Genomic DNA, 27515 nt, shown 5'->3' on the forward strand with positions numbered 1-27515 from the left:
CAGGCCTGTATTACCTGATACCAAAACCAAACAAAAAAAAGAATACCATCGGCCAATATCTCTGATAATAATTGATGCAAAAATCCTTAACAGAATACTAGAAAATCACATTCAACAAGACATTAAAAAGATAATTCATCATGATCAAGTTAGATTCAACCCAGGAATGCAAGGGTGGTTCAACATACACAAATCAATTCAATACATCATATCAACAGAACGAAGGACAAAAACCATATGATCATTTCAATTAATGCCGAAAAAGTGTCTGATAAAATTCAATATCCCTTCATGGTAAAAACTCTCAAAATACTGGGTACAGAAGGAACTTACCTTACCATGATAAAAAGCGATATAGGAAAGAACCACAGATAGTATCATACCAAATGAGGAAAAACTGAAAGCCTTGTCGCAAAGATCTGGAACAGGATAAAGATGCCCACTTTTACCACTGTAAAAGATAGTACTGGAAGTTCTAGCTACAGCGATCAGACGAAAGAAAGAAAGAAAGAAAGTGTATCTACACTGGAAAGGAAGAAGTCAAATTATTCCTGTTTGCAGATGGTATAATCTTACATCTAGAGAAAACTAAAGACTCCACACACACACACCCCAAAAAACAAAAACAAACAAACAAACAAAAAATCTATTAGAACTAATAAGTTCAACAAATTTTCAGGATACAAGATCAACATACAAAAATCAGTAGCATTTTTATATGCCAATAGCAAACAATCTGAAAAATAAACCAAGAAAGTAATCCCATTTACAATAGCTATAAATAGAATATAATATCCAGGAATAGACTTAACCAAAGTGGTAAAATATTTACAATAAAAACTTCAAAACATTGATGAAAGAAATTGAAGAAGATGAAAGAAAGAAGGCAAAAAAGAAAGAAGGAAGGAAGGAAGGAAAGGAAAGGGAAGGGAAAAAGGGAGGGAAGGAAGGAGAGAGAGAAAGAAAGGAAAGAGGGAGAGAGAGAGAGAAAGAAAGCAAGAAAGAAAGCAAGAAGAAAGAAAGAAGGAAGAAAGATAGATTGATTCCCTGCTCATGGACTGGAAGACTCTATATTGTTAAAATGTCTATACTATCCAAAACAAACTATAGATTCAATTCAATCCTCAACAAAACACCAATGACATTTTTCTCAGAAATAGAAAATATAGGGCCATGCCTGTGGCTCAGCGGGTAGGGCGCCGGTCCCATATGCCGGAGGTGGCGGGTTCAAACCCAGCCCCGGCCAAAAAAAAAAAAAAAGAAATAGAAAAAATAATTCCAAAATTTATATGGAACCACAAAAGACCTAGAACAGCCAAAGCCATACTGAGCAAAAAGAACAAAACTAGAGAAATCATATTACCTGACTTCAAATTATACTACCAAGATGTAGTAGCCAAAACAGCATGGTACTGGCATAAAAACAGATACATAGATCAAGAGAACTGAATAGAGACCACAGAAATAAATCCATACATCTCTAGTGAACCTAGCTTTGACAAAGGTGCCAAGAACACACAGTCAGATAAAGATAGTCTCTTTAGTAAGTGGTGCTAGGAAAATAGGATATCCATAAGCAGAAGAATGAAACTAAACTCTTGTCTCTCACTACATATAAAATTCAAATCAAAATGAATTGAAAACTTAATGTAAGACCTAAAACTATGAAACTCTAAAAGAACATATTGAAGAAATGCTTCAGGACATTGGTCAGAGTAAGGACTTCTTGAGAAATATCCTCAAAGCACAAACAACCAGCAATTATACAAATGAGATTACATCAAACTAAAACGTTTCTACACAGCAAAGGAAACAATCGACAAAGGGAGGAGAATTAAGGGCCTTGCTCTGGATTAGGCTTTGACTTAAGGGAACGTTGTGTTTGGCTTGATCTTCTATCCAGACCACTATAACTTTGTCCATAACAGCAATGAAGGAACTTCACTTTCTTATTATATGTGTGTCCACTGAATTACGAAGTAGCACTTTTAATTTCCTTCAAAAACTTTCCTCTGCATTCACAACTTGGCTATCTGTTGGGAGCAAGAGGCCTACTTTTTGGCCTATCTCCATTTTCAATATTCCTTTCTCACTCAACTTACTCATTTCTAGCTTTTGATTTAAAGGGAGAGCTACACAACTCTTCCTTTCCCTTGAACATTTTCGAGGCCATTTTAGAGCTATTAAATGGCCTAATTTCAATATTGTTGTGTCTGAGAGAATAAATAATCCCAGGAAGAGTTAGAGAGATGAAAGAATGGCTGGCTGGTTGGTAAAGCAGTCAGAACACATACAAGATTTATCAATTCAGTTTCCTATCTTACATGAGCACAGTTTGTGACACCCCAACATGATTACAATAGAAACATCCAACATCACTGAACACAGATCACCATAACAGAAACAACAATAATTTAAAAGACTAAAATATCCTGTAATAAGAGAAATGCCAAAATGTGACACAAAGACACGAAGTGAGCGTATGCTGTTGGAAAAAACGCTGTCAATAAACTTCTCAGTGCAGGGTTGCCACAAAACTTTAATTTGCAAAAACTGCAATATCTGCAAAGCATGATAAAGCACAATAAAACAAGGAATCCCCTGTACAAGGCTACAAAGAACATGATAAATCCAGGAAACATGACACCATCAAAGACCCTAATAAATTTCTAGTAACTGACCCCCCCAATGGAGATCTATGAATTGCCTAGCGAAAATTTATAATATTTATTTTTAAAGAAGTTGTTGCGCTCCAAGAAAATACAGATAGGCAATTCAAAATCAGAAAAACAGGCTATATGCCATCCCACGGTGTATAGTCTGTTTCTTGACTTAATAATTACAGGAGCGAGTTCACACCTAGAGCAAAGCTGCTGCTCGTTCGCGTCTCGGGTCGCGCAACACTACAAAAAAAAAAAAAGGGATTCTTTGATGGGTTAAAGCGACGAGGGTTTGTCTATCTAAAAAGGCTTGGACGATGAGGAAGCCTGTAGGTCGGAGACGAGCCACCGGAGGAGTGAGCCACAGGAGCCACCCCATTGTCCGCTGTCATGATGAAGCATGCTTACATTGGTAAATTTGAAATCCTCGATGATCGCAGAGCTGGGGAAATCGTTGAGAACCTCACACACAGGTTAAACGAGTGTGGAGCGATCAGCCCCAGGTTTGCTGTGCAACTCTAGAAAGATGGCAGAATTGTCTGCTCCCATCCTGCCGGTTTGGTTTCACTGTACTGACAACTTCAGCTGGCATCACGGACCACGAAGAAGCAAGAAGAAAACACACGGGAGGGAAAATCCTGCGATTCTTTTTCTAGGGATGCGATACATATTGAACAAATGAAATGCCTCAATGAAAACAAAACCAAAGAAAACAAAAATAAAAAGAAACAAATAAAAAAAAAATCAGAAAAACAATACATTAGAATTCCAACAAAGAGAAAGAAATAATTTAAAAAACCAAACAGAAATTCTAAAGCTGAAAAATATAATGAATGAAAGGAAATATTCAACAAAGAGCTTTAATGTGGCTCAGTGCCTATAGCTCAAGTGGCTAAGGTGTCAGCCACATACACCAGAGCTGGTGGGTTTGAATCCAGCCTGGGCCTGCCAAACAACAATGACAACTACAACCAAAAACGAACCGGGTGTTGTGGTGGGCGCCTTTAGTCCCAGCTACTTGGGAGGCTGAGGCAAGAGAATCACTTAAGCCCAGGAGTTGGAGGTTGCTATGAGCTGTGATGCCACTGTACCCTACTCAGGGCAATAGCTTGAGGCTCTGTCTCAAAAAAAAAAAAAAGAGAGAGAAAGCTTTAACAAGAGACCAAATCAAGCACAGAAATGAAACAGCAAACCCAAGGACAGGTCATTTGAATTATCAAGTGTGAGGAGAGAAAAAAATAAAAAAATAAGAATGAGAAAGAGTGAAGAAAGCCAGGAAGTCTTTGAAATTTATGGGACACCACCAAGTGAACTAATACATACATTTTAGGAGTACAATAAGGAGAAAATAGAAAAAGGGGAAGAAATATTATTTAGAGAAAAAGGAATAAAGATTATTTAAATAAATAATAAATCAAAACTTCCAAGACCCTAGGAAGAAAAGAGGCATCCAAATTCAAAAACTCCAAAGGGACAGTGCCCGTAGCTCAGCTCACTGGGTAGGGCGCCAGCCACATACACAAGTTCGAACCCAGCCCAGGCCAGCTAAAACAACAATGACAACTGCAGAAAAAAAAAAAAAAATAGCCAGGCGTTGTGGTGGGTACCTGTAGTCCCAGCTACTTGAGAGGCTAAGGCAAGAAAATCACTTAAGCCCAAGAGTTTGAGGTTGCTGTGAGCTGTGACACCACAGCACTCTACCCAGAGTGACAGCTTGAGACTCTGTCTCAAAAATAAAAATAAAAATAAAAAATTTTAAATAAAAAAAGCAAACAAAAGGACTCAAATATTTTTATCTATATGTTAAGTATTTTAATGTTTTAGTCTACATTATATACAGGTCATAAAAGGCCAAAGCAGTTTTTCAACATATAAACCTTTTAAAAGTGGAGGGCACTATGAAGAATAGACAAGTATCAAAATGAAGTCCAGTAATGAGGGCACATACTCAGCGCAGTGTTTCTGAAGACTAAAAAGCAGATACCAAGTCATCTATATTTAGCCTGTGACTATTCTATAGGGGTTTTTTTTTCTTTTGCAGTTTTTGGCCGGGGCCGGGTTTGAGCCGACCACCTCTGGTATATGGGGCCAGTACCCTATTCCTTTGAGCCACAGGCGCCGCCCAATTCCATAGGTTTTTATAAACCTATCTGAGATTTGTTAAGAGCCTACATGTGCCAAGTTGCCATTTGTTACAAACAGTGAAACCAGAATGAAAGGATAATGAACTTAGAGGGTACTTTTCCTAATTCTAGTAATAATTTTCCAAGAAGTAAAGCCTCAATTCTTTGGCACCTTCCACTTCTTCCTGCCGTCAAAGATAGGAAAGGGAGAAATGGAAGTAAAAGCTCAATTCTTTCTGCTCCTTTGGACCTTTTCTTTCCTGTAGTTGTTTCTTTAAAGCATACTTCAGGTCTTTTAAAAATTATCTCCAAATTCCTAAACACATCACATTGCACCCTCCTTGGATAGTAACTCAAAAACATTGGTTTCCACGATGTAAAAATAAAATCATTAACCCTGGTATCAGCAGAGCAATATAAAAAATAGAGTACCAAGCTACACTGTTATATTTTCATATTAAGAACTTCAAAATATGCTTATAACTGAGACCATAGTCCTTGCATAAGTTTTCAGTCCACTATGTACAACTGTCTGCTGCATGTAAACATGTCTAAATAACTATAAATAAAATACATCAATCACAGGGCCGGGTGCGGTGGCTCACCCTGGAATTCTAGCACTTGGGAGGCCAAGGCGGGTGGATTGCCTAAGTTCACAGGTTTGACCAGCTTGAGCCAGAGCGAGACCTTGTCTCTAAAAATAGCTGGGTGTTGTGGTGAGGACCTATAGTCCCAGCTACTTGAGAGGCTGAGGCAAGAGAATCACTTAAGCCCAGGAGTTGGAGGTTGCTGTGATCTATGACACCACAGCACTCTACCAAGGGTAACAAAGTGAGACCCTCCCATAAATGCATCAATTTACACAGTTATAATTTAATAAAAAAAAAAAAGTGAGACCGTCTCAAAAAAAATCAACATAAATTTCCACAAAAGATAAAATATCTTCTTTAAAAAACAAAACAATAATAAGCTATTATTACATTGTTTCCAGTTTTATGAAAATGGAACAATCCTATGGTTATTGCCAGTCCTGAGTTCCTTGTAACAAAAATGGCCCTAGTTTTTGGTTAAAGTCAGCAACCAATCCATTCTCTTCAATAGATGTCTATAGGCAAGAATTTATTTTAGGTGGCTATTCTGTCCATTAATAAAATTATACAGCAGAAACTGGTCAGTGCCACAGCACTATGTGACAAACAGTTTTCCATCAGGAATGAGATCTGAGAAAGCAATTTCTTCTTTACTCAAATACGAGCCATATATAAAGCTGCTCCTTTGGCATTCAGTCACGCAAGAAGCAATTTTCTTCTGATACGTCATGCCGAATACCCATATTCAACTGATTCCACAGATTGCAGCTTCTGGCAATGTTGAGCAGCACCAGGCTTTTTGCCTTTCAAATCTGACTTTTCTTCTTCTGATCTGATAACTGGAAGTTTCTCTTCTATGACTCTGTAGCCCCACTGAATACGTGCCACAATTGGGCAGCCAACTACTTTTTTGTCACTAGAAATGAAGAGAAGTGTTTTAGTTCTGGAATAGCACATTCGCAGAAACTGTGGAAAACCTAAACCATTATCAACCTCTCTAATCTCAACCTTTTTCAGGGCATAATTTGGGTCTTCTGGAAGAACCATTATTATCCTGCCATTAGGGTATTCAGCCAGAATTCTTTCTTTTTTCCAGCCCACATATTTTACAACACTTACAGGCTGGTTGTGGAAAAGCCAAGGCTGTGCTTCATCTTCTGGATTTGAAGCTGGGTAAAGCATTCCACAAACATTACAGCATTTGTCCTGCATCTATGATCAACTGTTTTTCATCACCTTTCTCTGCTTCCTTTAGTTTCAAGTCCTTTGGAATTGTTATCTCCAATGTGAATTAGACATAGGCCAAGAAGGATTTGGTGGTGTCTCCCTCTTATCACACCACTCTTTAATGTTTGGTTTTTGAGTATATACTGTGCTTTTGGGGAACTGAACCTGGAAATTTACTACTCCTGTATCAACTTTTGCTTGACTGAGCAGAGTTGAAACAGCAATAGTATTTTCCACTGGACTGTTTCCCAACTTGGATTCCAAAAAATAGGTTGAAATTCTTATCTGGTGCTGATTCAAAAGAATGTTTCATTGGATTATCCAATGGTAGGTCAGGAGAAGATTTCATCTGATTATCTAAATGACAATTTTCAGGAGCCCTTTCTGTGGTTTTATTAATTTCAACCATAATATCATTAACTTCTTCAGAATTTATTTCTTCCATTTTTTCCTGCTGGCATGATATGGCTAGCAGGAAAAACTACCATGTGGTTTTGTGGCACTGGATGATGGATTTTTAAAGCTGGTGGTGGAAAACTGGTTCATAACCAGCCCATTTTAGGGGAAACTTGAGAATCCAATTTATTTTGCTGCACAGGGGTGAATTTCAAGAGTTGAATTTTAGTCCAGTTGGAGTTCTTCTTAGTTGAGCTGTTTATTCCATTTAGTATACATTTCAAAGGCTTTGTTTTTCTACTTGGAAAGAAACGATTACATTGCCCATTGTGGTTTGTTTCCTTCTGATGAAGTATTTGCCTCTTAAAATTGATCTCTTCCAATTTTATTTCTGTAGGCTTCTCCTCCTTTTCACTTTCCCTTTCTGAAGATTCCTTTTTTAACTCTACAGTATCTGACTCAATTTCACCAGCAATTTCTTCACAGAGCTGTATTATACTACCTCGCTTTCTCTTTCCTCCTTGCTTGAACTCGTTAAATACACTTTGTTCAGGTACCGATGGCTGTGGACTTTTTTGGGATTTTGCACTAGTATTCACTTGTGTATGAGCTGTGATACCACGACACTCAATCGAGGATGGCACAGTGAGACACAAAAAAAAAAAAAAAAGAAGAATGAGGTGGTGGTTATGTTAATCAGTTTGATTTAAGCATTCCACATTGTATATCAAATCCTCACATTGTACCCCATAAATGTATACAGAATTAATTAATGTATATGAAGAGAAATTAAGTTAAAAATAGTTAATGTATATGAATTAATAAAAATTAAGTTTAAAAAATCAATAGATGCAGAACAAGTATTGACAAAATTCAACGTGCATTCATGATCTTTAAAAAGTCAACAAAATAAATGTAGAAGGAATTTTACCTCAATGAAATAAAGGCCATATACTAAACATAAAAAGCCTACAGCAAAATAAATGAGAAGAAATTGAGATTTTTTTTTTCCTCTACAGTCCAGTACAAGTCATGGATGCCCACTCTTGCCACCTCTATTCAACATAGTACTGAGGTCATACCCAGAGTCATTAGACAAGAAAAAGAAGTAAAAGTCATTCAAACCAGAAAGGAAGAAACAAAATCACCTGTTTGCAGATGACATGACAATATAAAACCCTAAAGACTCAGCAAGGAACTATTAAAACAAATAAACAAATTCAGTAAAGGTGTAGGATACAAAATCTTGCAAAAGAAGTAAGATTTTTACACCAAAAATTATAAAGCACTAATGAAGGGAATTAAAGAAGATACAGATAAATGAAAAGACATTCTATGTTCATAGATGAAAACAATTAATATTGTTAAAATGTTTGTACTACCCAAACTGATCTACAGCTTTAATGTCAAAATCCAAATGATATTCATTACAGAAACAGAGAAAAAAAAAAATCCATATGGAGGTACAAAAGATCCCTAGGAGTCCCCTAAAGCAATTTTGAGAAGGTCCAAGCTGTCTAAGTCTGAGCAAGGGTCCATTTTATTTCTCTCTTCAACACTGAAAAGGCAGGTGATGGCAAAGACAGAGTTGCATCATCAGCAGTATTTCATCAATGACTCCTCAAGAATTTCAGAAAGTAGCTCTGACTTCAGGCTCAAGGATGAATCAAATGATATTTATTTTTGTCATTAAGATGCCAGAATGATTGCTGAGACAGCCAGAGCCTAAGTCATCACTTTATGCAAGATGACAATAATAAGCAGGATTATAAAGAACACAGATTTTATTTCTTACACTCCCTGGAAAATACAACCTTAAGAGTGAGGTTGTGGGGTTGTGGGACACCTACTTCATTAAGGTATTTTTCAGTTGTGAACTAAATTTTGAGGTTACTTTTCCCTGTTGCTGGCCCAGATAATATACCATTCTGTACCCTAGCTTCTTTCTAATCTACCTGATCTTGACTCTGTTTTAAAGAAAGTCTTCTAAATGTTCTAAACTGCAGTATTTTGTAAGTATTTACAAATCCTTTCCCATACAAATTTTCTCTCTCTCTCTCTCTCTTTTTTTTTTTTGGTTGCAGTTTGGCCGGGGCCAGGTTCGAACCTTCCACCCTCGGTATATGGGGCTGGCACCCCACTCACTGAGCCACGGGCGCCCCTCAGCCATACAAATCTTAGAAGCAAAATATGCGTGGTGCTACAAAGAGAGTAGAGCTTTTTATTTTTAATCAATGAGTGCAGCATAATTAGGTTAAATTCAGCTGAATTTAATCCCATGAAGATTTACCGAGTGCCAATTCTAGGTTTAAACTATGAGGAAGAGATAGAGAGGAAGAAATATAAAATAGGTTTCTGTCTTCAAGAAACTCATGACAGGGGGGAAGAAAGACATACACCAGGCCAGGCGCTGTGGCTGCTGCCTGTAATCTTAGCATGCTGGGAGGCCGAGGCAGGTGGATTCCTCGAGCTCAGGAGTTAAAGATCAGCCTGAGTAAGAATGAGACCCCCATCTCTACTAAAAAGAGAAAAACTGGGCATTGTGGGAGGTGCCTGTAATCCCAGCTACTCAGAAGGCTAAACCAAGAGGATTGCTCAAGCCTAAGAGTTTGGAGTTGCTGTGAGCTACAATGATGCTATAGCACCCTGCCCAGGGCAACAGAGTAAGACTATCTCAAAAAAAAAAAGAAAAAGAAAAAAATACACCCATGAAACAACTAACTGATCTGCTATACACAGTAAATGTCATTCATTCATTCAAGAAAAATATTGACTGTTTTTCATGAGTCAGGGCCTGTGCTAAATGTAATAAAATCTTCAAGGTGCACACTGTGTGCCTTCAAGGTGCACACAGTTAAATGGAAAAAATCAGACAAGTAAACAATAATTATACTGAGCTGTGATGAGGAAAGATTAGCAGAAGGAGGACCAGTGAGGGGAGGGAGGAGTCTGGGAGGGCAATGGAAAGATTTTGAGGGAAGGTAACTCCTGGGAAGCCCCACTAAAAGGAGCCGGTGATCTCTGGAGAAATAGAAGATCCAGGTCTGAGTTGTGGGAAGTACAAGGTTGGGGTGAGAACATAAAGTCTGCTCATTAGATCTCTAACAAAAGACAGGGTTTTAAGAACAGTCGTGTATGAAACAAGAGCAATAAATGGTTTAAAGAAGTTGCAGGTTAAAATGGGCTGGATTACTAGAGAAGAAGCCCAGATAGTAGGAATTCTGTTGACCCTTGAAAGATAATCTAAGGTTTGAGAAGGCAGCGTACAAACTGGTAGATCATTTAGGGGAAATTTTTGATGACATATCCTTTTATTCTTTTATTTCGGATTAATATGAGGGTAGGAACGATTAGGTTACAGTGTTCAAATTTGTTAGGTAAAGTCCCTGAAATCCCCCTCCCCCCTTCTAACTTAAATTGAGTTTTTTCTTTAGTGTGGGTGTGCATTAGTTTGTCTACTGGCTTCATCTTAGTATGAGTTCATTGGATACTTGCCTTTCCTTCCTTGTCTTACAATACTTTACTAAGAAAAAATGCCTTTCAACTCCATCCAGGTGAATACAGAAGACGAAAGTCTCCATCTTTTTCTGAGGCTGAATAGGAGATGACATGTCTTTTTAAAAATTTAAGTCCACACACTGTGACACATAATCCCACTCCCAGGAATGCATGCTGTAAAAATATTGGCATGGGTGAGAAAGATCCATATACAAAGAAGTTTATCAGAGTACTGTTTGTATTGTGATAGCAAAGAAAAACAGAAATACAGACGGAGAAAGGAGAAAGATCAAAAGAAAGAAAAGAGAGGAGAAAGAGAAAAAGAGAAAAAAAGAGGGAGGGAGTGAGGAAGCATGGGAGGAGGAGGGAGGGAAGGAAGGAAGGAATGGAGGGAGGGAAGGAGAGAGAGAGACAGATGCCTCAATAAAACTCCAGTGGGAGAAATTATGATTCACCATGCAATGGAATAGTATTCAGGCATTTAGAAGACTGGAGTAAGATACATTACTAACTTGGGAAGATATTCATGATAACTTTTCACACGCTACCTTGTAGAAAATTCGAGGGCTGTCAAGAAAGTATCCATCCACAGATAATGAAAAAGAGAGACATACAGGCTGGACACTGTCCAGACATCCCTTGCATGATTAGCATAAACCCATCTCTGTGAAAAGAAAATTGTGCATGTGTGTAAAGAGAAATGTCTCTTTGAAGTATAAAGAAAAATTCTGGAAGACTCAACCGTTAAGGGACATGAGCCCAAAGGAATAAACAAAGGACTTTCACTTCCTACTTTGTATACTTTAGGAGGTGGGTTTATGATCGTTCATTGTTTTTATTTTATTGTTCCAAATATAAATTTTAAACACAGGAAAAAATGGAAATCCTAATAGTAACACGGATACCCTAGATTCCTAATATAAACTAACTTGGTGTGGGGATTGTGATGATTTAAAAACTAAAACCAGGCTCGGCGCCTGTGGCTCAAGCAGCTAAGGCGCCAGCCACATACACCTGAGCTGGCGAATTTGAATCCAGCCTGGGCCTACCAAATAACAATGACGGCTGCAACCTAAAAACAGCCAGGCGTTGTGGCGGGCGCCTGTAGTCCCAGCTACTTGGGAGGCAGAGGCAAGAGAATCGCTTGAGTCCAGCAGTTGGAGGTTGCTGTGAGCTGTGATGCCATAGCACTCTACCCAGGGCAACAGAGCTTGAGGCTCTGTCTCAAAAAAGAAAAAAAAAAAACTAAAACCAAAAACCATACACAGGAAAAATACTTATTAGAGAGTGATTCCCTTCAATGTTCTATAAACAGCCCCTTGATAGAAGTTTGAGGTCTGTTGGCTTCAATTAAGGAAACAGACTATACTATTCCATCCTGATAACACTGTCATTTGCACATAGAAGTAAAGTAACACCTTGCTGGGAATACCTTAAGCCTCATAATCTAAAGCAGAATTCTTGGTATCTAGGGCTATATTCTGTGACCCATGGACATATTTTCTTAAAGTGGCATTAGCAGAATTCAAATTAATAGCAGTCTCATTAGGACTGGCCCAAAATATTGGGACAGACAGTAAAGCAGGCAAAGATTTAGATGGGCATTATTCAAATTTATGATGTCTGAAATTTGTTTTAAAAATACCAAATATGAGGAAGTTGGTGACAATATAAAAAAAAAAAGCCATAAATTGGTAATTATTAAAACTGAGTAATGGGGACATGGAGGTTCATTATAAGATTGTATTTTGCATATGTTTGAAATTTTCAATCAGAAGTCAAATCTTAGTTATTAATCTGGTGTTTGATCTTGGTTTGCTGACTAAACTGAATTAAAACTTTTCTTTTCTTTTTTTCTTTTCTTTTTTTATTATTAAATCATAGCTGTGTACATTAATGCGATCATGGGGCACCATACACTGGTTTTATAGACCGTTTGACACATTTTCATCACACTGGTTAACATAGCCTTCCTGGCATTTTCTTAGTTATTGTGTTAAGACATTCATATTCTACATTTACTGTTTCATATGCACCCTTGTAAGATGCACTGTAGGTGTAATCCCCCCAATCACCCTCCCTCCACCCATTCTCCCCCCTCCCTCCCCTCCCTCTCCCCCTTCCCCCTATTCTTAAGTTATAACTGGGTTATAGCTTTCATGTGAAAGCCATAAATTAGTTTCATAGTAGGGCTGAGTACATTGGATACTTTTTCTTCCATTCTTGAGATACTTTACTAAGAAGAGTATGTTCCAGTGAATTAAAACTTTTCGTGTTCCAGTATTCATCCATAAAATAGGATCATATCTAAAGTCCACTACCTCTTTAATTCCAACTTGATTTTTTACTTTCTTTTGGGGTGTTTAAAGAAAAAGACCATGTTGGGCACAGTGGCTTATGTCTGTAATCCCAGCACTTTGGGAGGCTGAGGTGGGAGGATCATCTGACCCCAGGAATTTGAGGCTGCAGTGAGCTGTGATCCTTCCACTGCATTTAGCCTCGGTGACAGAGTAAGACCATGTCTCTAAATAAGGATAATACTAATAATTTTTTAAAGGACTAAATTAGGGTTCATTTTTTACCCTTTGCTTCTAAATTAAGACATGCCTCCACTATATTGTAGTGCTACGGACCGCCCTGTCGGTGGGTTTCAGTCCGAGGGAGTGCAGGGAGAAGGAACGAGGAAAGTTGAGAGGTCGGCGTAGGAAAAATGACAGACTGTCACATAGTATGTGATGAAGGAAGCAGCTGTGAATTTATTGGGTATACATGTTGGTATTTATACATTTTTACAGAGCTTACATAATGCAATCTTTCCGCTTACGTGTGCGGGTTATCTTTGCGTTTACAAGTGTGATTTATCATGCATTGTTATGTTTTAAAGTTCCGCTTCCGGAGGGTGGCGGTTATTAGTCAACTCTGTCTGCTTTCTCCTATCTCAGTTTCTTATTATCTTTTTAGAACAGCTTGACATCTTCTTTATGTTTAATGCTTGACTAATTTTACATTTACTATTTGATCTTATTGTTATTGATAATTATAATTTTGATTTAGAGTAAATTCTTTGACAAGTATTATTTTTCCTATTGATTTTTATTATGCGTGACAATTGGTGAAACAAGATGTTCTGAACAGGACTTTATGGTGGGTGGATGTGTTTCAGTGACTTTGTAACTTATGTAGATAATTTGTATTTCATGTCCTTGGGCTTATCGTCTTAGCTCACTGGTGGGAAAACATCTTTATGTGCTCATTGTTGGTGTCACTGAGTTTAGCAGCTCACAAGGCTGTGCTCTATCTGGATTAGTAGTGCATTGTGCTCATTCTTAGGAAAGTACATATTGACAATTTATCAGAACAAACAGACTTCTGGTACAGGATGACAAACACATGAGTAGACGCCACAATCTTTAAACTTAAGCGGGTAACTGAGTATGCTAGGCAACATTTCTGATGCTGTGCATACTGGGGGCAGCTGGGGGCAAAGCTCCGGGGAGCACAAACCACCTTCCCGTCGTTCTGTAACGCGGACAGCACTGCCTCACTACGGCTATATGCCGTGGGTGCGGCATTTCCCCCTTTTTTGTTTTTAAACCGCAGTTTAAAGACTTTTTGGCGTATAGAGATAATAGAGGAAAATAGATACTGTAATAATAACACAACACAAAATGATAAACAATTAATAATGGTTATGAGTACAATATACTGGATTCAGTTAAGAGGATTGAGTGCTTTAAACCCATTAGTTAAAGATTGAGTCAATGTGTTAAGAGAAGTTATTGGTAAATGAGCTTGACTCATGGCTGTAATATCTTGTTGTAAGTTGTGTAAATTATGTGTTATATTATTGTTTTTCTAGACATTTTGAAGATGTGCTTGTACTTTGTTCTATGAGTTAGATATATTATATGGTAAAGGTGTAATGTAAATGGCTTGAAATGTTGAGTGACATTTTGTTTGTAGTTTCTGTTGTATGTACTTAATGTTTTGACTTAAAGTTAAGACTATCCTTTTTTAACACATTTAATTTAGTTTTAAGCTTATTATCTATATTAGCTTGTGTTATTAATGTTAAAGTTATATTATTGCTAAGAGTATTGACATAGTATGTTGTATGCATTTGTTGCATTAAAGCTGTAGTAGCTACAGTAAAAGTAGTGATTATAGAAATTAAAGTTGTAATGCCTAAAATTAAAGCTGTTACAAATTTTTTAGGTCTAATTAATTTATTAAGTGTTTTTAATATTTGTAATGTTGTATTATTATATTATGGATTGTTTTGTAGATTTACAGGTAACATTACATAAGAAGGTTTTTTTTACAATTAACATAACATTTACTTGTTTATCATGTTGAATATTAAAGGACGCAATACAATTAGTTATTTTTACAAGTTAAAAGATTTTAAAGGAAATACATAGTTAACTGGATCACATGTAAATTCTTTTACAAATTTTCTTTTATGAGCTTCATTTAACCTGTACAGACCATTTACAAACATTTTAAACTTTTTTGAACTTTTGTCCTGCCTTTTACTTTCTTATATAACTATTCTGTTTCAGGATAAAATTTATCACACAAGATTCTTTCTTTACACAATGTCATTCTCCTTTCTGTTTAATTTCTCTTACTCTCAAAAACTCACTTTCCACTAAACAGGATCCCAGTTTACCATGAAGTCACTTATTCATTCAGCTAAACTGATAATTAGAAGGTTTAAAAGGTAAGAATCTTATCCGTTGACAAAGATTCAGTTTGTAAAAATATTTTTCTTATTTATACAAATTACTAGTGGCAAAGGGCCAATAATAAAGTTTCTAAATCTCACCCTTGGGATTCTGTCAGTGCTGCTGTCTAGGGGCTGTAACACTTGGGAGGCAGGCCCGCCCCACGAAGGGTAGGGGGGCCCCCAGCTTTCTTCTCTGCTGGGCTTTTTCAGCTGTCTTGGAGCCAGTGGAAATGCGCCCGGTGGTTTTGTTTGTTATCGGCGAGTGTACTTTCATTTTTTTCAAGTGGCGGGTGAGATCTTGTAGTAGCTGCTGGCGCCTCCTTCTGCGTTGTCTTTTCTGAAGGAGCTGGCTTGACCAGTCGGTCTGGAATCTAGATGGGTGATTCCGCATCCTGTGGAAAAACACAAGCATACCCTCTTCCCAAAGTTATGAGGACATCTGGTCTTTTATTTGTTAACCAAGTTATTTTAACTGCATGATTTTCTGTAGTGGCCCTTATATAAAATGCTGGTCATTTAAATGATCAGCAGTGACTAATTTTAAATCCATAACATGTAGGAGGTTTTTGCCCTATAGAGTGAATGGTAAAGAGGGCAATACATATGGTTGAATAAAACCTGTTTTTCCTTCAAACTCCCAAGAGAGATAAGCTGTACTTTGTATAACTTCTGCGGCTAAACCAAGTCTGATCAAAGAAGAAGCGGTTTGTTGAACCGGCTGGGACTGAGGTCATTTAGAAGCTGCAATACAGGTTTTGTCAGTTCCTGTATCTATTAACCCTTTAAATGCTTTGCCATTTAATTTTATTTCTTGGAATGGCCTGTTCCACAACCCTCAGTGTCTGTAAAGCTTCTTTAGTCATTATTCTTGGAGACCGTGGATCTGAGTCTCCTTGCAAAATAGCAAACAAAGGACTGAGAGTCCCCGTAGTAATTTTCAAATAAGGCCGAATCCAATTTATGTTTTCTAAGAGTTTTTGATAATTATTAAGTGTTTGTAATTTGTCTCTTCTTATCTGTACTTTCTGTGGAGTGATATAATCCGAATGAATCCACTGACTTTGTCCCCTAGCTGTCTTTAAATATGGTGCAGGTAAAGGGACATATGGTAATAATAATAATTGAGCTATTCTTTGTCCTTTGTGAATTTGCGTTGTTTCTACTAAAGCTCTAACCATTATTTTAATTGTACTTTGAGTATCTGAATCAATTACTCCTGGAATAACTTCAAAATGTTTAGTATAATTTGAACTTCTCCCAATAATAATTCCAACTGTCCCCGGCAAAAGTTGTCCTTTTACTGCAGTGGGGATTAAAGTAACACCGTCCCATTTGGATAATAAGACATTCTTTTCACTTGCTAAATTTAAACCTGCACTCCCAGGAGTGCCCCATGAAAGGTCATGAATAGTAAATTCAGGGGCTTGAGGATTTAAAGTAGATAAAGGCTGTGTGTTACAAGCTACAGCCTGCTCTCCCTTGGGGTCTGGGCTGGGAGAATGCCCCTTTTACTAGTTTTTTGATCTCTGTACGTCCTGATCCTCAGGATCAGTGTCTCCCTTGTTATTTAAGGGGGTTCCATTCTTATGAAATTTTGATTTACATTCATTTCTCTAATGTCGCCCCTTCTTACAACAAGGGCATAAGCCGGGCGGTTCCCCCCTCGGCTTATTGGCATGGGACTGTTTACAGTCCTTCTGCATGTGACCTGGCTTGCCACAATTGTAGCAAGTGTCAGCAGGAGCTCTCGGCCCCTTACCTCCCTTATTGAAGGTATTTTTAATATAGGCGCTGAATTTCTGTCCTTGCATTGCTACAGCATAGGCCATACCCTGGACTATAGCTGGTGAGGCATCTATGCATGCTTCTAACTGTTTGAGCAACAGTGATGTGCCCTCAGACGGGGGGAGCATTCTGTTAATGGCTTCTTCCAGCCTTGAAATAAAGTCTTGGTATGGCTCCTCCGTACCTTGCTTAATAAGAAAATGTATAAGCTCCTCCAACCGTTTGAGGGACACATTGAACCCGTTCTTTGCCAACAAACGCTGCAACATAGTACTCAAGATTTTTTTCTTCCTTGGTTAATGCATGCCCCATGGTACCTGCTGATTGCTCACATTTAACCGGTCAGCCTTTACCGGCGGGACTGCAGCTCCCTGGTGAGAGTCACCCTCAACCTTGAAAAAGAAAGAAAGAGAGAGAAGATTACCTGTCCTTCAGGTCCCTGTTCGGGCGCCACCTGCTACGGACCGCCCTGTCGGTGGGTTTCAGTCCGAGGGAGTGCAGGGAGAAGGAACGAGGAAAGTTGAGAGGTCGGCGCAGGAAAAATGACAGACTGTCACATAGTATGTGATGAAGGAAGCAGCTGTGAATTTATTGGGTATACATGTTGGTATTTATACATTTTTACAGAGCTTACATAATGCAATCTTTCCGCTTACGTGTGCGGGTTATCTTTGCGTTTACAAGTGTGATTTATCATGCATTGTTATGTTTTAAAGTTCCGCTTCCGGAGGGTGGCGGTTATTAGTCAACTCTGTCTGCTTTCTCCTATCTCAGTTTCTTATTATCTTTTTAGAACAGCTTGACATCTTCTTTATGTTTAATGCTTGACTAATTTTACATTTACTATTTGATCTTATTGTTATTGATAATTATAATTTTGATTTAGAGTAAATTCTTTGACAAGTATTATTTTTCCTATTGATTTTTATTATGCGTGACAATTGGTGAAACAAGATGTTCTGAACAGGACTTTATGGTGGGTGGATGTGTTTCAGTGACTTTGTAACTTATGTAGATAATTTGTATTTCATGTCCTTGGGCTTATCGTCTTAGCTCACTGGTGGGAAAACATCTTTATGTGCTCATTGTTGGTGTCACTGAGTTTAGCAGCTCACAAGGCTGTGCTCTATCTAGATTAGTAGTGCATTGTGCTCATTCTTAGGAAAGTACATATTGACAATTTATCAGAACAAACAGACTTCTGGTACAGGATGACAAACACATGAGTAGACGCCACAATCTTTAAACTTAAGCGGGTAACTGAGTATGCTAGACAACATTTCTGATGCTGTGCATACTGGGGGCAGCTGGGGGCAAAGCTCCGGGGAGCACAAACCACCTTCCCGTCGTTCTGTAACGCGGACAGCACTGCCTCACTACGGCTATATGCCGTGGGTGCGGCATTGTAGCCTTAATTGTTTTCAAATTAATTCTGCATTGGAAAGTCTAGATGCTGCTATATGAACTATGAAGACCATTTCCTCTCATCTCATTTGCAATTCAGCCGTCCCTGTGCCGGGTCTGCCTACAATTAATTATTCCTAATAGTAAGCAACCAGAAATAGACTTCCTCAGATTTTAGAAAGAATTAATAAGTAGGAATAGTTATTTGGTCCCAGATTTATCCTCTGGGGAGATTAAAAAAAATTTTTTTTTATTTTAAATCCATCTTATGAGTAAAAAACTTGACTTTTTAGGACTAAGATCACAGCAAAATGAACGAGAGCGCCATCTGCCGGGAGCACCTGAAATTCCTGGATTTGTATATTGAATAGCAAGTTCCTGGTCTGAGAATCCTTTGGTTAAAATGAAGATTCATAGGCTCCAACTTTACAAAATGGGCGCTTTAAAACATGTTTTGGGGTGCTCCGAGGTTTAAGAAATCAATGTCTTAGTTCGCAAACTTGCCTGTCAAGAATCATCTGGGAACACTCAAATTTAAAATATTTTTACCTGGATCACATTCCATGCTTACTGAATTTGGATCTCCAAGAAAGGAGCTTGAGACTTTAGATTTGTATAAAAGTGCCAGATAAATGTTAAAAGATGAAACTTTGGTGAATTTTGCAGAATTAAATGTCATATTTAACTCCAGAGATTCTCTATATCAGGACAGAAGATTATAACTCATTTTTTTCAAGGTGATAATTGATAACTCGTATATGGAACACCCAGATGTGGGGATTTGGCAACATTAACACAACCAGATCATCCCTGGGTTTTCTGTCCTGTAATTCACCTGTACAGTTTAACATTTCAGCTCATCCCTTAAAATTCTTGCCCTGAATCCCAGGCACCTGATGGCTTCGTTTCTGATACCAGCTAACAAATTTGTAATCCCAACTGCCTAGCAGGCAGAACTCCCCCTTGGAGAGACCCCTGTGTTGTTTGCTTTGCGAGCCTTTCCGCCGTGCCTGGCACACGCACACACATGCACACATACACGCACCTGTCTTCCTTTTCCCTAGGGACCCATGTCCTAGGTTAGGAAGTACGTTTGGAATCACATTGTGTCCAACAGATAACAAAACATCAGCTTTGTGCAGAGGTAAAATGGTGAACTTGATCTATCCAGATTTAAGCCAGAGGTCTTGCCCTATCACACGTGCCTGAGCAGACACATAAAAAATGGCCATTGACTTCACATTAAATTCAAAAGTCCCGACTACTTCAGAGCAGCCCTATGGGATTAAAAAAGTTCTCTGCCCAGTTAAGCCTGAGACAGACTGACTTAAAGGAAATACAAACAGAGCCTTAAAAAATGATGGGGCATCCTGAATATAGTGGAGGGGGGAACACAACGCAGAGCTCCCCAAATGTAACCCTCAGATCCTCTTGAACATGTTTGCAGAACCTGCTTTGGAGAAGAATACTTTTTTCCTTCTCTGTGACCATCCTGAGGGCTCTTTGTTTCAAATTATCTGTGTTTCTCTTTAGTTGTGAAGTCCAGAACCAACACCTGTGTCAGGAATGGGCTCACCTGGGTAGCCTGGACTTGAAGGCCATGTCCCAGTTCCCACACCACTGGTTCCTTTTCCAACAACTCAATGTCCCACTTGGCTGTTCAACCACAAGGCAGCTCTGCTAACCATAGCGTGCTTGTTTACCACCTCGTTCGCCTTTCCTTGCATTCTGCAGTATTTCCTTCCTTATGTTTGTACCATTTCTCCCCCAGACCCAGCAACCTGTCAAAGAACTGGCCATGGCCTTTGGTCAGTGTTTCTCCAGCAGCTCTGCAAAGTCCTGGGGCTTCCACAGAGTTCCTCTGAGGCTGCCTGAAAAGTCATGACTTGGCTCTAGACCCCTTCTCCAACTCACCCAAATCAAGCTCTTGTGCTTTTATGGATTTCATAGACTGGCCTGTGTGAAACTAGAAAAAGAATATCCCAACTAAGTAGTTTGAAAACCGCTCATTTAAATTATTGTCTATTCTCAGGCAAATAGTGTCAAGAGTCCTAAGAACAACCTGAAAAGTTGTATAATATCCCCATGTGGCAAGCACACCTTTCGTAATCACCTCGTGGGTTCCCTGCTCGGTGACTCTCTAACTTTTGTAGCTGGAGCTATCTTAGCCTCACCTCATCCCCAACTCTGAGCCAAGCCTGGGGATATATCAGGGGATTCCCAGACCTATGAAGACCTTGGAAATTCAGGACTGGATTACACCACCTGCTACTCTTGGCCTGGCTCAGAAAACCTGGCACACACTCCTGCCTAGGACCCCACAATCCTGATGAGTGGGTCCCTGTCTTGGCTCTCTGCTTCATCTCAGTCCTTCCTTATTCCTTCCCCCAGGGTTTTGGGAGCTGCAGTCTCCCTGGTAGGGGCCTGCTCCCTGAATGCTGCCTACCATCTGTGCTTTTGCCAATTACCAGGGGTGGGCACTGCCAAGCCCCTAAAGGCTTGTTTGATTTCTGGACCCGAGCCATTCCTGACTTGATCTGCTTTCATCTAAGCAGCTTATTGTTTCTACCAACCCCAGGCTTAGATTGCCTTTAAAAACAAGTTGATAAAGGGAGAGATAGATAAATAGAGTGATGGATGGGCCTTCTGAGCTCAGAACCTCTTTCAATATATTCCCTGAACAGACAGTTGAACCCTGGACCTTGTATACACAGAAGCTGGTTCTCTATGTCCCCAGAACTTGTTCTGTCTTTAGCCACTCTTAGGGGACAAACCTATCCCTTCCCTACATACACTCTCACCAATTCAACATGGACTTTGATGTCTTGGCAATGGAAGCTTGTCTTCCTCCTTACACTTGGAGCTAAACTCACTTTCCACTTAAGACCCTATATATGACTTTTCCAAGTGGTTTTTATTGCCTAAGACCCTGAAATGTGTCTCCTTTCCTGACAAAGCTACCACTGCATTCTGCCAATTTTTTGGAGGGGCCTCTCTAGCAACTGAATCCCTAACCAGGGAGTCTTTCACCTCTTAGAGTCATCGACCTCTTTGAGATTGTCAGGAAGGCTACAGACCTATGTTCTCCAAAAATGGCAGCACTAGCTCTTTGTAGCAATTCAAGTTTGAAATTAAGTTAATTAATATTAAATAAAATCGAAAATTCGGTTCCTCCGTCACCCTAGTTTGATTTCACATGGTCAACAGGCACATGTGATTGGTGGCTACTACACAAGATAGCACAGATATGAAACATTTTCTTTATCACAGAAAGTTCTATCAAACAATGCTGCATAGACCCCGTTCCAAGAGTAATGCAAATCTGTACTTACATAAAAAATGTTGCAGGCAATTTCGAGTGATTGACAGACCCTCTGCTTCCTAAGCCCACCTCCCCAAGGTGTTAGGAACCCCTCTCACAAAAGGATTGGGAGCACCTGGCCATGGTGGGGGGGTCTACAAAGGAGGCAAGTGTAAGGCCAATCTCAGCTTGAGTGTCTTTAATCCTTTTCCTCTATCTAACACAAATTCTTTTTTTTTTTCTTTTTTTTTGAGACAGAGTCCCACTGTGTCACCCTGGGTAGAGCACCATGGTGTCACAGCTCACAGCAACCTCAAACTCTTGGGCTTAAGCGATTCTTTTGCCTAAGCTTCCCAAATAGCTGGGACCACAGGCACCCACCACAACGCCTGTCTATTTTTTTATTGTTGTTGCCATTGTTGTTTAGCTGGCCCAGGCTGGATTCAAACCCGCCAGACTCAGTGTATGTGGCTGGCGCTGTAACCAGCACAAGTTCTTAAGCACATGCGGGTTTCTTGACAGTTTGAGAAGAAATCTGGCCTTTTATTAAACCATCCCATTCATACAGTTTCATTCATTTACTTCTCCAATATTTACCAAGCTCCTACTTTATACTCACTCTGACCTTGCTAAGGCGATACAAGAGTGAGCAAGATAGGGAAGATCCTTGCTCTCATGGAGCTTATATTCTTGTAGGAAAGAAAGACATTAAACAAATAAGCAGCTAATGTTCCTGCTCTATGAGCTTAATTTTCTTCAGTATATTTCAGATCTATTTTTGTAAGCCTGAACATGTCATTCCTCTGCTTAAAACTCCTCAGTAACTTTCCTTCCTCACAAACAGAGTTAATTAAAATCATCTATGGAAATTAAAAAATATATAAAGACATATAGATACAGGTATACCAAATGCAGCCAAGGGGATCCACAAACTAAATTCTAACTGGGCCATTCTCCAAAGTCAAGACCATAATCTACCTTTCTCCTGAGATAGTTCTGTCTATACTTAAATATCTGAGATTATAACACCCAGACCTTCAAGATAAATTTTACGGTGTTTTGTCCTCTAATCTCCAGATTGTTTCTGATTTTGTAAGAAATTATATAACCAAATAGGAGATCTAACCCCAGGTAAAGTTTCCAAAGTTTATTTCAACCTTTCCATGATTTTTGCATGGGCAATCCCAGATCTGCTTTTTAATTGCTTACTCCACTGAGAATTTCCCTGATGTTTGCCAGGGGTTTTTCATGTTCTTTTCAACTTGTCCAGCCACATCACAGATGTTTTTCTTCAAAGATTATGTTTGGGCAAGGCTTGAGTTGGGATATTTTCTCTTCTCCTAATATAATTTTCATTCTTAAAATCAAACACATTACCACAAGATTGGCTTAATTAAACACACACATGTGTATAAGAAGCCATAGCCTTTCTTTCCTCAATATGAAGTTTTGTATTTCACTGCACTTGCCAACTTCCCAAAAGATTAACTGGAACCAATCAGTTGGTTCATTTCTAAGATGGCTGAAGGTATCTTTTGTTTCATCTCTATCTCTGTTCTTCCTTTTGTTTCTCTCACATCACACAAAACACACAAAGAAACACACTCTGAGTTTACTGGGTACTTCAAGTCTTCAAGTTGACTAGAAGACATTGAGGAAAAAATTGAAAGACAAGTGATCTAGAATCTTTCATAACTTTGTAGTCCCTCTCCCAGATTTTTCCATAAGAATTCTTTTCTTTCTTTTCCCCCAGAGTAAATCAAGTCCTGAGAGTTACAAAACACTTATTTCAGTATGTCTCTGAAAGATAAGAACATTTAATAAACACAACCATACTATCATTACAACATCAAAAAAGTAACAGTGATTTTGTAAGAGCAAATATTGAGGCAGGTTCCTATTTCCATTGGTTTCATAATATCAGATGTTTGTTGACTTAAAACAAAGAACCAAAATACAAATTCCACACGTTGGAATTAGTTAATAATGTCTATTAAGTCTCTTTTAACATACAGACTTTTCTTCCAACTTATTTATTAAAGAAATGCAGTTGTTTATTCAGTATCATATATGGCCGAATTTTGCTGAATACGCCCTGGTGGTGCAGTTTAACATTCACTGGATTCTGAGATTTGGCTTGAGGAATATTTGATTATCTTTGCACTTTAAGTCATCAAGAAATTTGAATATATTAATAAAAATGCCATATTCTCTTTTCCACCAAAGAAATACTCCAGATAACTCCACAAATATCCATTCCATTCAGTAAGTTCCCGGTTGTAAAGTTTCAGCTGAGCAATTTACTTTTGAAGCGTGCCTACCAACCAAGAGAAAAGAAACATTTCTTTTTTTTGGAAAATGACTTCCTCTAGATAGCCATTAGAGGGCGACATTTCCTTTAATATTAATATGATATGTCTCCAAATAAGTTTTCAATTGCATCAGACTTGTTTTCGTATTTTTGATAAGCTGGACCTCATTATCTACTTTAACGTCTGATCTCGCTTCTGTAAGATTTGACTGTGTTGTTTACTAATTTGATCTCTGTCCACTCCGCATCTTTCAGGTTAACTACTTCAGTCCTTGATTGTTCCCAATTCTAACCATCAGGCGGCAGCATTGCATAATTAAAGACCCACGGAAAGGAAAAAAAATTAGCTAAACAGTCTAATAAAAAGCAGTTTCAGACACAGCGTGGTGGCTAAGCATTCTGGGAGGCCAAGGTGGGAGGATCACTTTAAGTCAGGTGAACTAGCTTGAGCAAGAGATAGAAACCCCCTCCCCATTTCTACAAAAAATAGAACAATTAGTGCATACTTGTAGTCCCAGCTACTAGGGAGGTTGAGGCAGGAGGATCACTTGAGCCCAGGAGTTTGAAGTTTCAGAGAGCTAAAATGACCCCAGTGCACTCTAACCCAGTGATAGAGACTGTGTCTCCAAAAGAAAAAAAAAAATGGCAGTTTCACAGGGAAAAGTGCCTTAAGAAGAAAAGAGACAAACCAGACATTTCTAGTTCGTATCCAACTCACGGCCCAAGGTCAGAACTGTGTAAAATACAACACAAAAGAGCCTTTCAGGAGCACGGGAGACTCACTTGGAGGGAACGTGTGCGCAATCCTTTCCTTGAGTTTGCGGTTTCTCTGCAGGGCGCACAAGTGCCTTTGGGCACGTGCACGTGCACAGCTAGAGATCTACTGACGCAAAGGCGCTTTGGCGGGCGCTCTAGGACACTTGGCCTGGGACAGTTTTCCGTCCGCGTCTGGGAGATCAGCCACTCATTCTGCCCCGCAGGAAACCGGAGTCCTGGGGGCATATGACTCGCCCACCCCCACGCCATTAGGAGGTTAAACACCTACATTCAGCCCCCTCCGCAAGCGCAGGCCAGGACTGCAACTCCACTCACCTTTTCATTCTTCCCGTATCAGCCCCCTTCAGCTCCCCTACACACGCTGGGACAAAAAGTATCCACCAGATAGCAAGTGGTATTATATAGAGGTAACAGGAAGTCATGGATCCTTTTGAGATCCACATAATACTGCGAGTGAAACTACCAACAAATTGGACTGAATCACAGCCTCCCCAGCCACAAGCAGATCCCCGGTTAAGAAGAAATTCTGTCCCGACTGGAACATCTCTAGATAGCAGCCTAAAAAGAAAAGCACACGGGTTTGGGAAGAGAAACAGGGACGTCCTTCCTCCCTCCAAACACAACGGGTGTTTCATCTCGGAAAACGAAAGGGGCTTGGCAGAAAGTGGAGGAGAGAGGTACAGTGCCTGGCCCCCACCACCTGCATGCTTGGCAGCAGCGGCTTGAAAACAAATTGCGAAAGCCCAAAGCCTGGATGGCGGGAAGCGGGCAGCGCACAGTGGCTATTCCTTTTTCTTTAAACCGTCGGCTTCGGAGCCTAAAGTTCCGACGCTATTTCCCCAAGCTCAGCTCCGGGCTCCCAGTTTGCCCGCTCTTCCCCCTCCTCTACAACCACCCCAGCCACTACATCCGACCACGGCCTCCAGCCCCGCCTCCGCCGCCGTGGGGTTTCTTCAGCAGCTAGTGAGATCTGCATAATGACCGCCCCTCGGAGATCATTGGTTCAGCTCCTGCCTGTAGCAGCCGATGATTGGTAGGCTGACCGGGGTTATTTGCATGCCGGCCGCAGAGGGTACCCAGCTGGGCCGGCGGCCGGCGCGGCGCAGAAGTTTGCAGAGCGCTTTCTCTCCGCCAGATCCCAGATTCGCGCAGCGCCCTGCGCCGCCACCTTCAGCCGCCGCCGCCCTGTTCTCTCGAGATTACTTCTCCGCTGAGGACATACGTTCTGTTTGCAGGAATTAGAGGTGGGCCTGAGGGAGTGCCGAGGAGCAGCTGAAGGGCGCCGTTTCGGTGACAGCTTCGCGTTGGGACGCCTGAAGCGTGGGGCTCCAGCTCCCGGCGAATCTCGCCCACCTCCCGCGGCCTCCGGGCGGGCGATGCGGCCGCCGAGCCCCGCAGCGCGGAGAGGAAGGAGGGCGGCCCGGACAGCCTAGAGCTTGTTTCTGCCTACTTGACGAAGAGGGCATGGAGTTGTGAGCGCCACTCGCTCGGCGAGGCCTCACCCGGCAGGCTCCCCATGGCCGGGACGTACAGCTCCACTCTGAAGACGCTGGAGGACTTGACCTTGGACTCCGGGTATGGGGCCGGGGACTCGTGCCGCTCGCTCAGCCTCTCATCCTCCAAGTCTAACTCGCAGGCGCTCAACTCTTCTACGCAGCAGCACCGCGGGGCGGCCTGGTGGTGCTATTCTGGCTCCATGAACAGTCGCCACAACAGCTGGGACACGGTGAACACGGTGCTGCCCGAGGACCCCGAAGTGGCTGACCTCTTCTCGCGCTGTCCGCGGCTCCCCGAGCTGGAGGAGTTCCCCTGGACCGAGGGAGATGTGGCCCGGGTGCTCCGCAAAGGCGCCAGCGGCCGGCGGCCGCCCCAGTTCTCCGCTGAGGCGGTGAGGCGCCTGGCCGGGCTTCTGCACAGGGCGCTCATCCGCGTGGCTCGCGAGGCGCAGCGTCTAAGCGTGCTGCACGCCAAGTGCACCCGCTTCGAGGTGCAGAGCGCCGTACGCCTGGTGCACAGCTGGGCGCTGGCCGAGAGCTGCGCGCTAGCCGCTGTCAAGGCGCTGTCCCTGTACAGCATGAGCGCCGGCGATGGGCTGCGCCGGGGCAAGTCCGCGCGCTGCGGCCTCACCTTCTCTGTGGGCCGCTTCTTCCGCTGGATGGTGGACACCCGCATCTCCGTGCGCATCCACGAGTACGCGGCCATCTCGCTCACCGCCTGCATGGAGAACCTGGTGGAGGAGATCAAGGCCAGGGTGCTGGCCAGCCAGAGTCCTGATGGCGGAGGGGCTGGGGGCGGAGAGGTGTCCGCCGAGGCCCTGGAGATGGTCATCAACAATGACGCCGAGCTCTGGGGCGTCCTGCAGCCCTACGAACATCTGATTTGCGGCAAGAACGCCAATGGTAAGCGCGCCGGCCCTGGCGGTCCGAGGAAGTGAATTTTCTACAAGAGGCTGGTGGGTGCGCCGGTACTTGTGCAGAAAGCGTTTGTTCTGCGGCTGGAGGAGCTCATTAAATGGCTCTTGCCAGAGATTGTGCTGAGGGTGATGGCTTTTAGAGGGTAGAGTTGTAATTAATGTTCTCCTTCCTGTTCTGCGTGGCCTTGTTGACTGTTTGGGGGGCTGCTCACTGATTGGGTGAGATTGAGCCTCTTGACCAAGCAATTCCTGAACCTCTTTGAGTAAAACTTAACTACTCAGCCACCCTTGGCTTTACTTG

At 40.9% G+C, this 27515-nt stretch overlaps 1 protein-coding gene and 1 pseudogene across 1 annotated transcript in view; one reads left to right on the forward strand and one right to left on the reverse strand.

The window, feature by feature from the left end:
• Positions 1-5902: 5902 nt before the first annotated feature.
• LOC128564363 (N-acetyltransferase ESCO1-like) lies at positions 5903-25026 on the reverse strand (annotated as a pseudogene).
• An 855-nt stretch (positions 25027-25881) lies between these two features.
• The window catches only part of ABTB2 (ankyrin repeat and BTB domain containing 2), a 178661-nt gene continuing 177027 nt past the window's right edge, over positions 25882-27515 (forward strand). The window contains exon 1 of the mRNA XM_053560472.1: positions 25882-27200. Coding sequence (XP_053416447.1) covers positions 26318-27200 — 883 coding nt within the window. The 5' untranslated portion in view covers positions 25882-26317. The remainder of the gene's footprint in view (positions 27201-27515) is intronic.

This window comes from Nycticebus coucang, chromosome 14, assembly GCF_027406575.1.
Source record: "Nycticebus coucang isolate mNycCou1 chromosome 14, mNycCou1.pri, whole genome shotgun sequence".
NCBI classification, from domain to species: domain Eukaryota; kingdom Metazoa; phylum Chordata; class Mammalia; order Primates; family Lorisidae; genus Nycticebus; species Nycticebus coucang.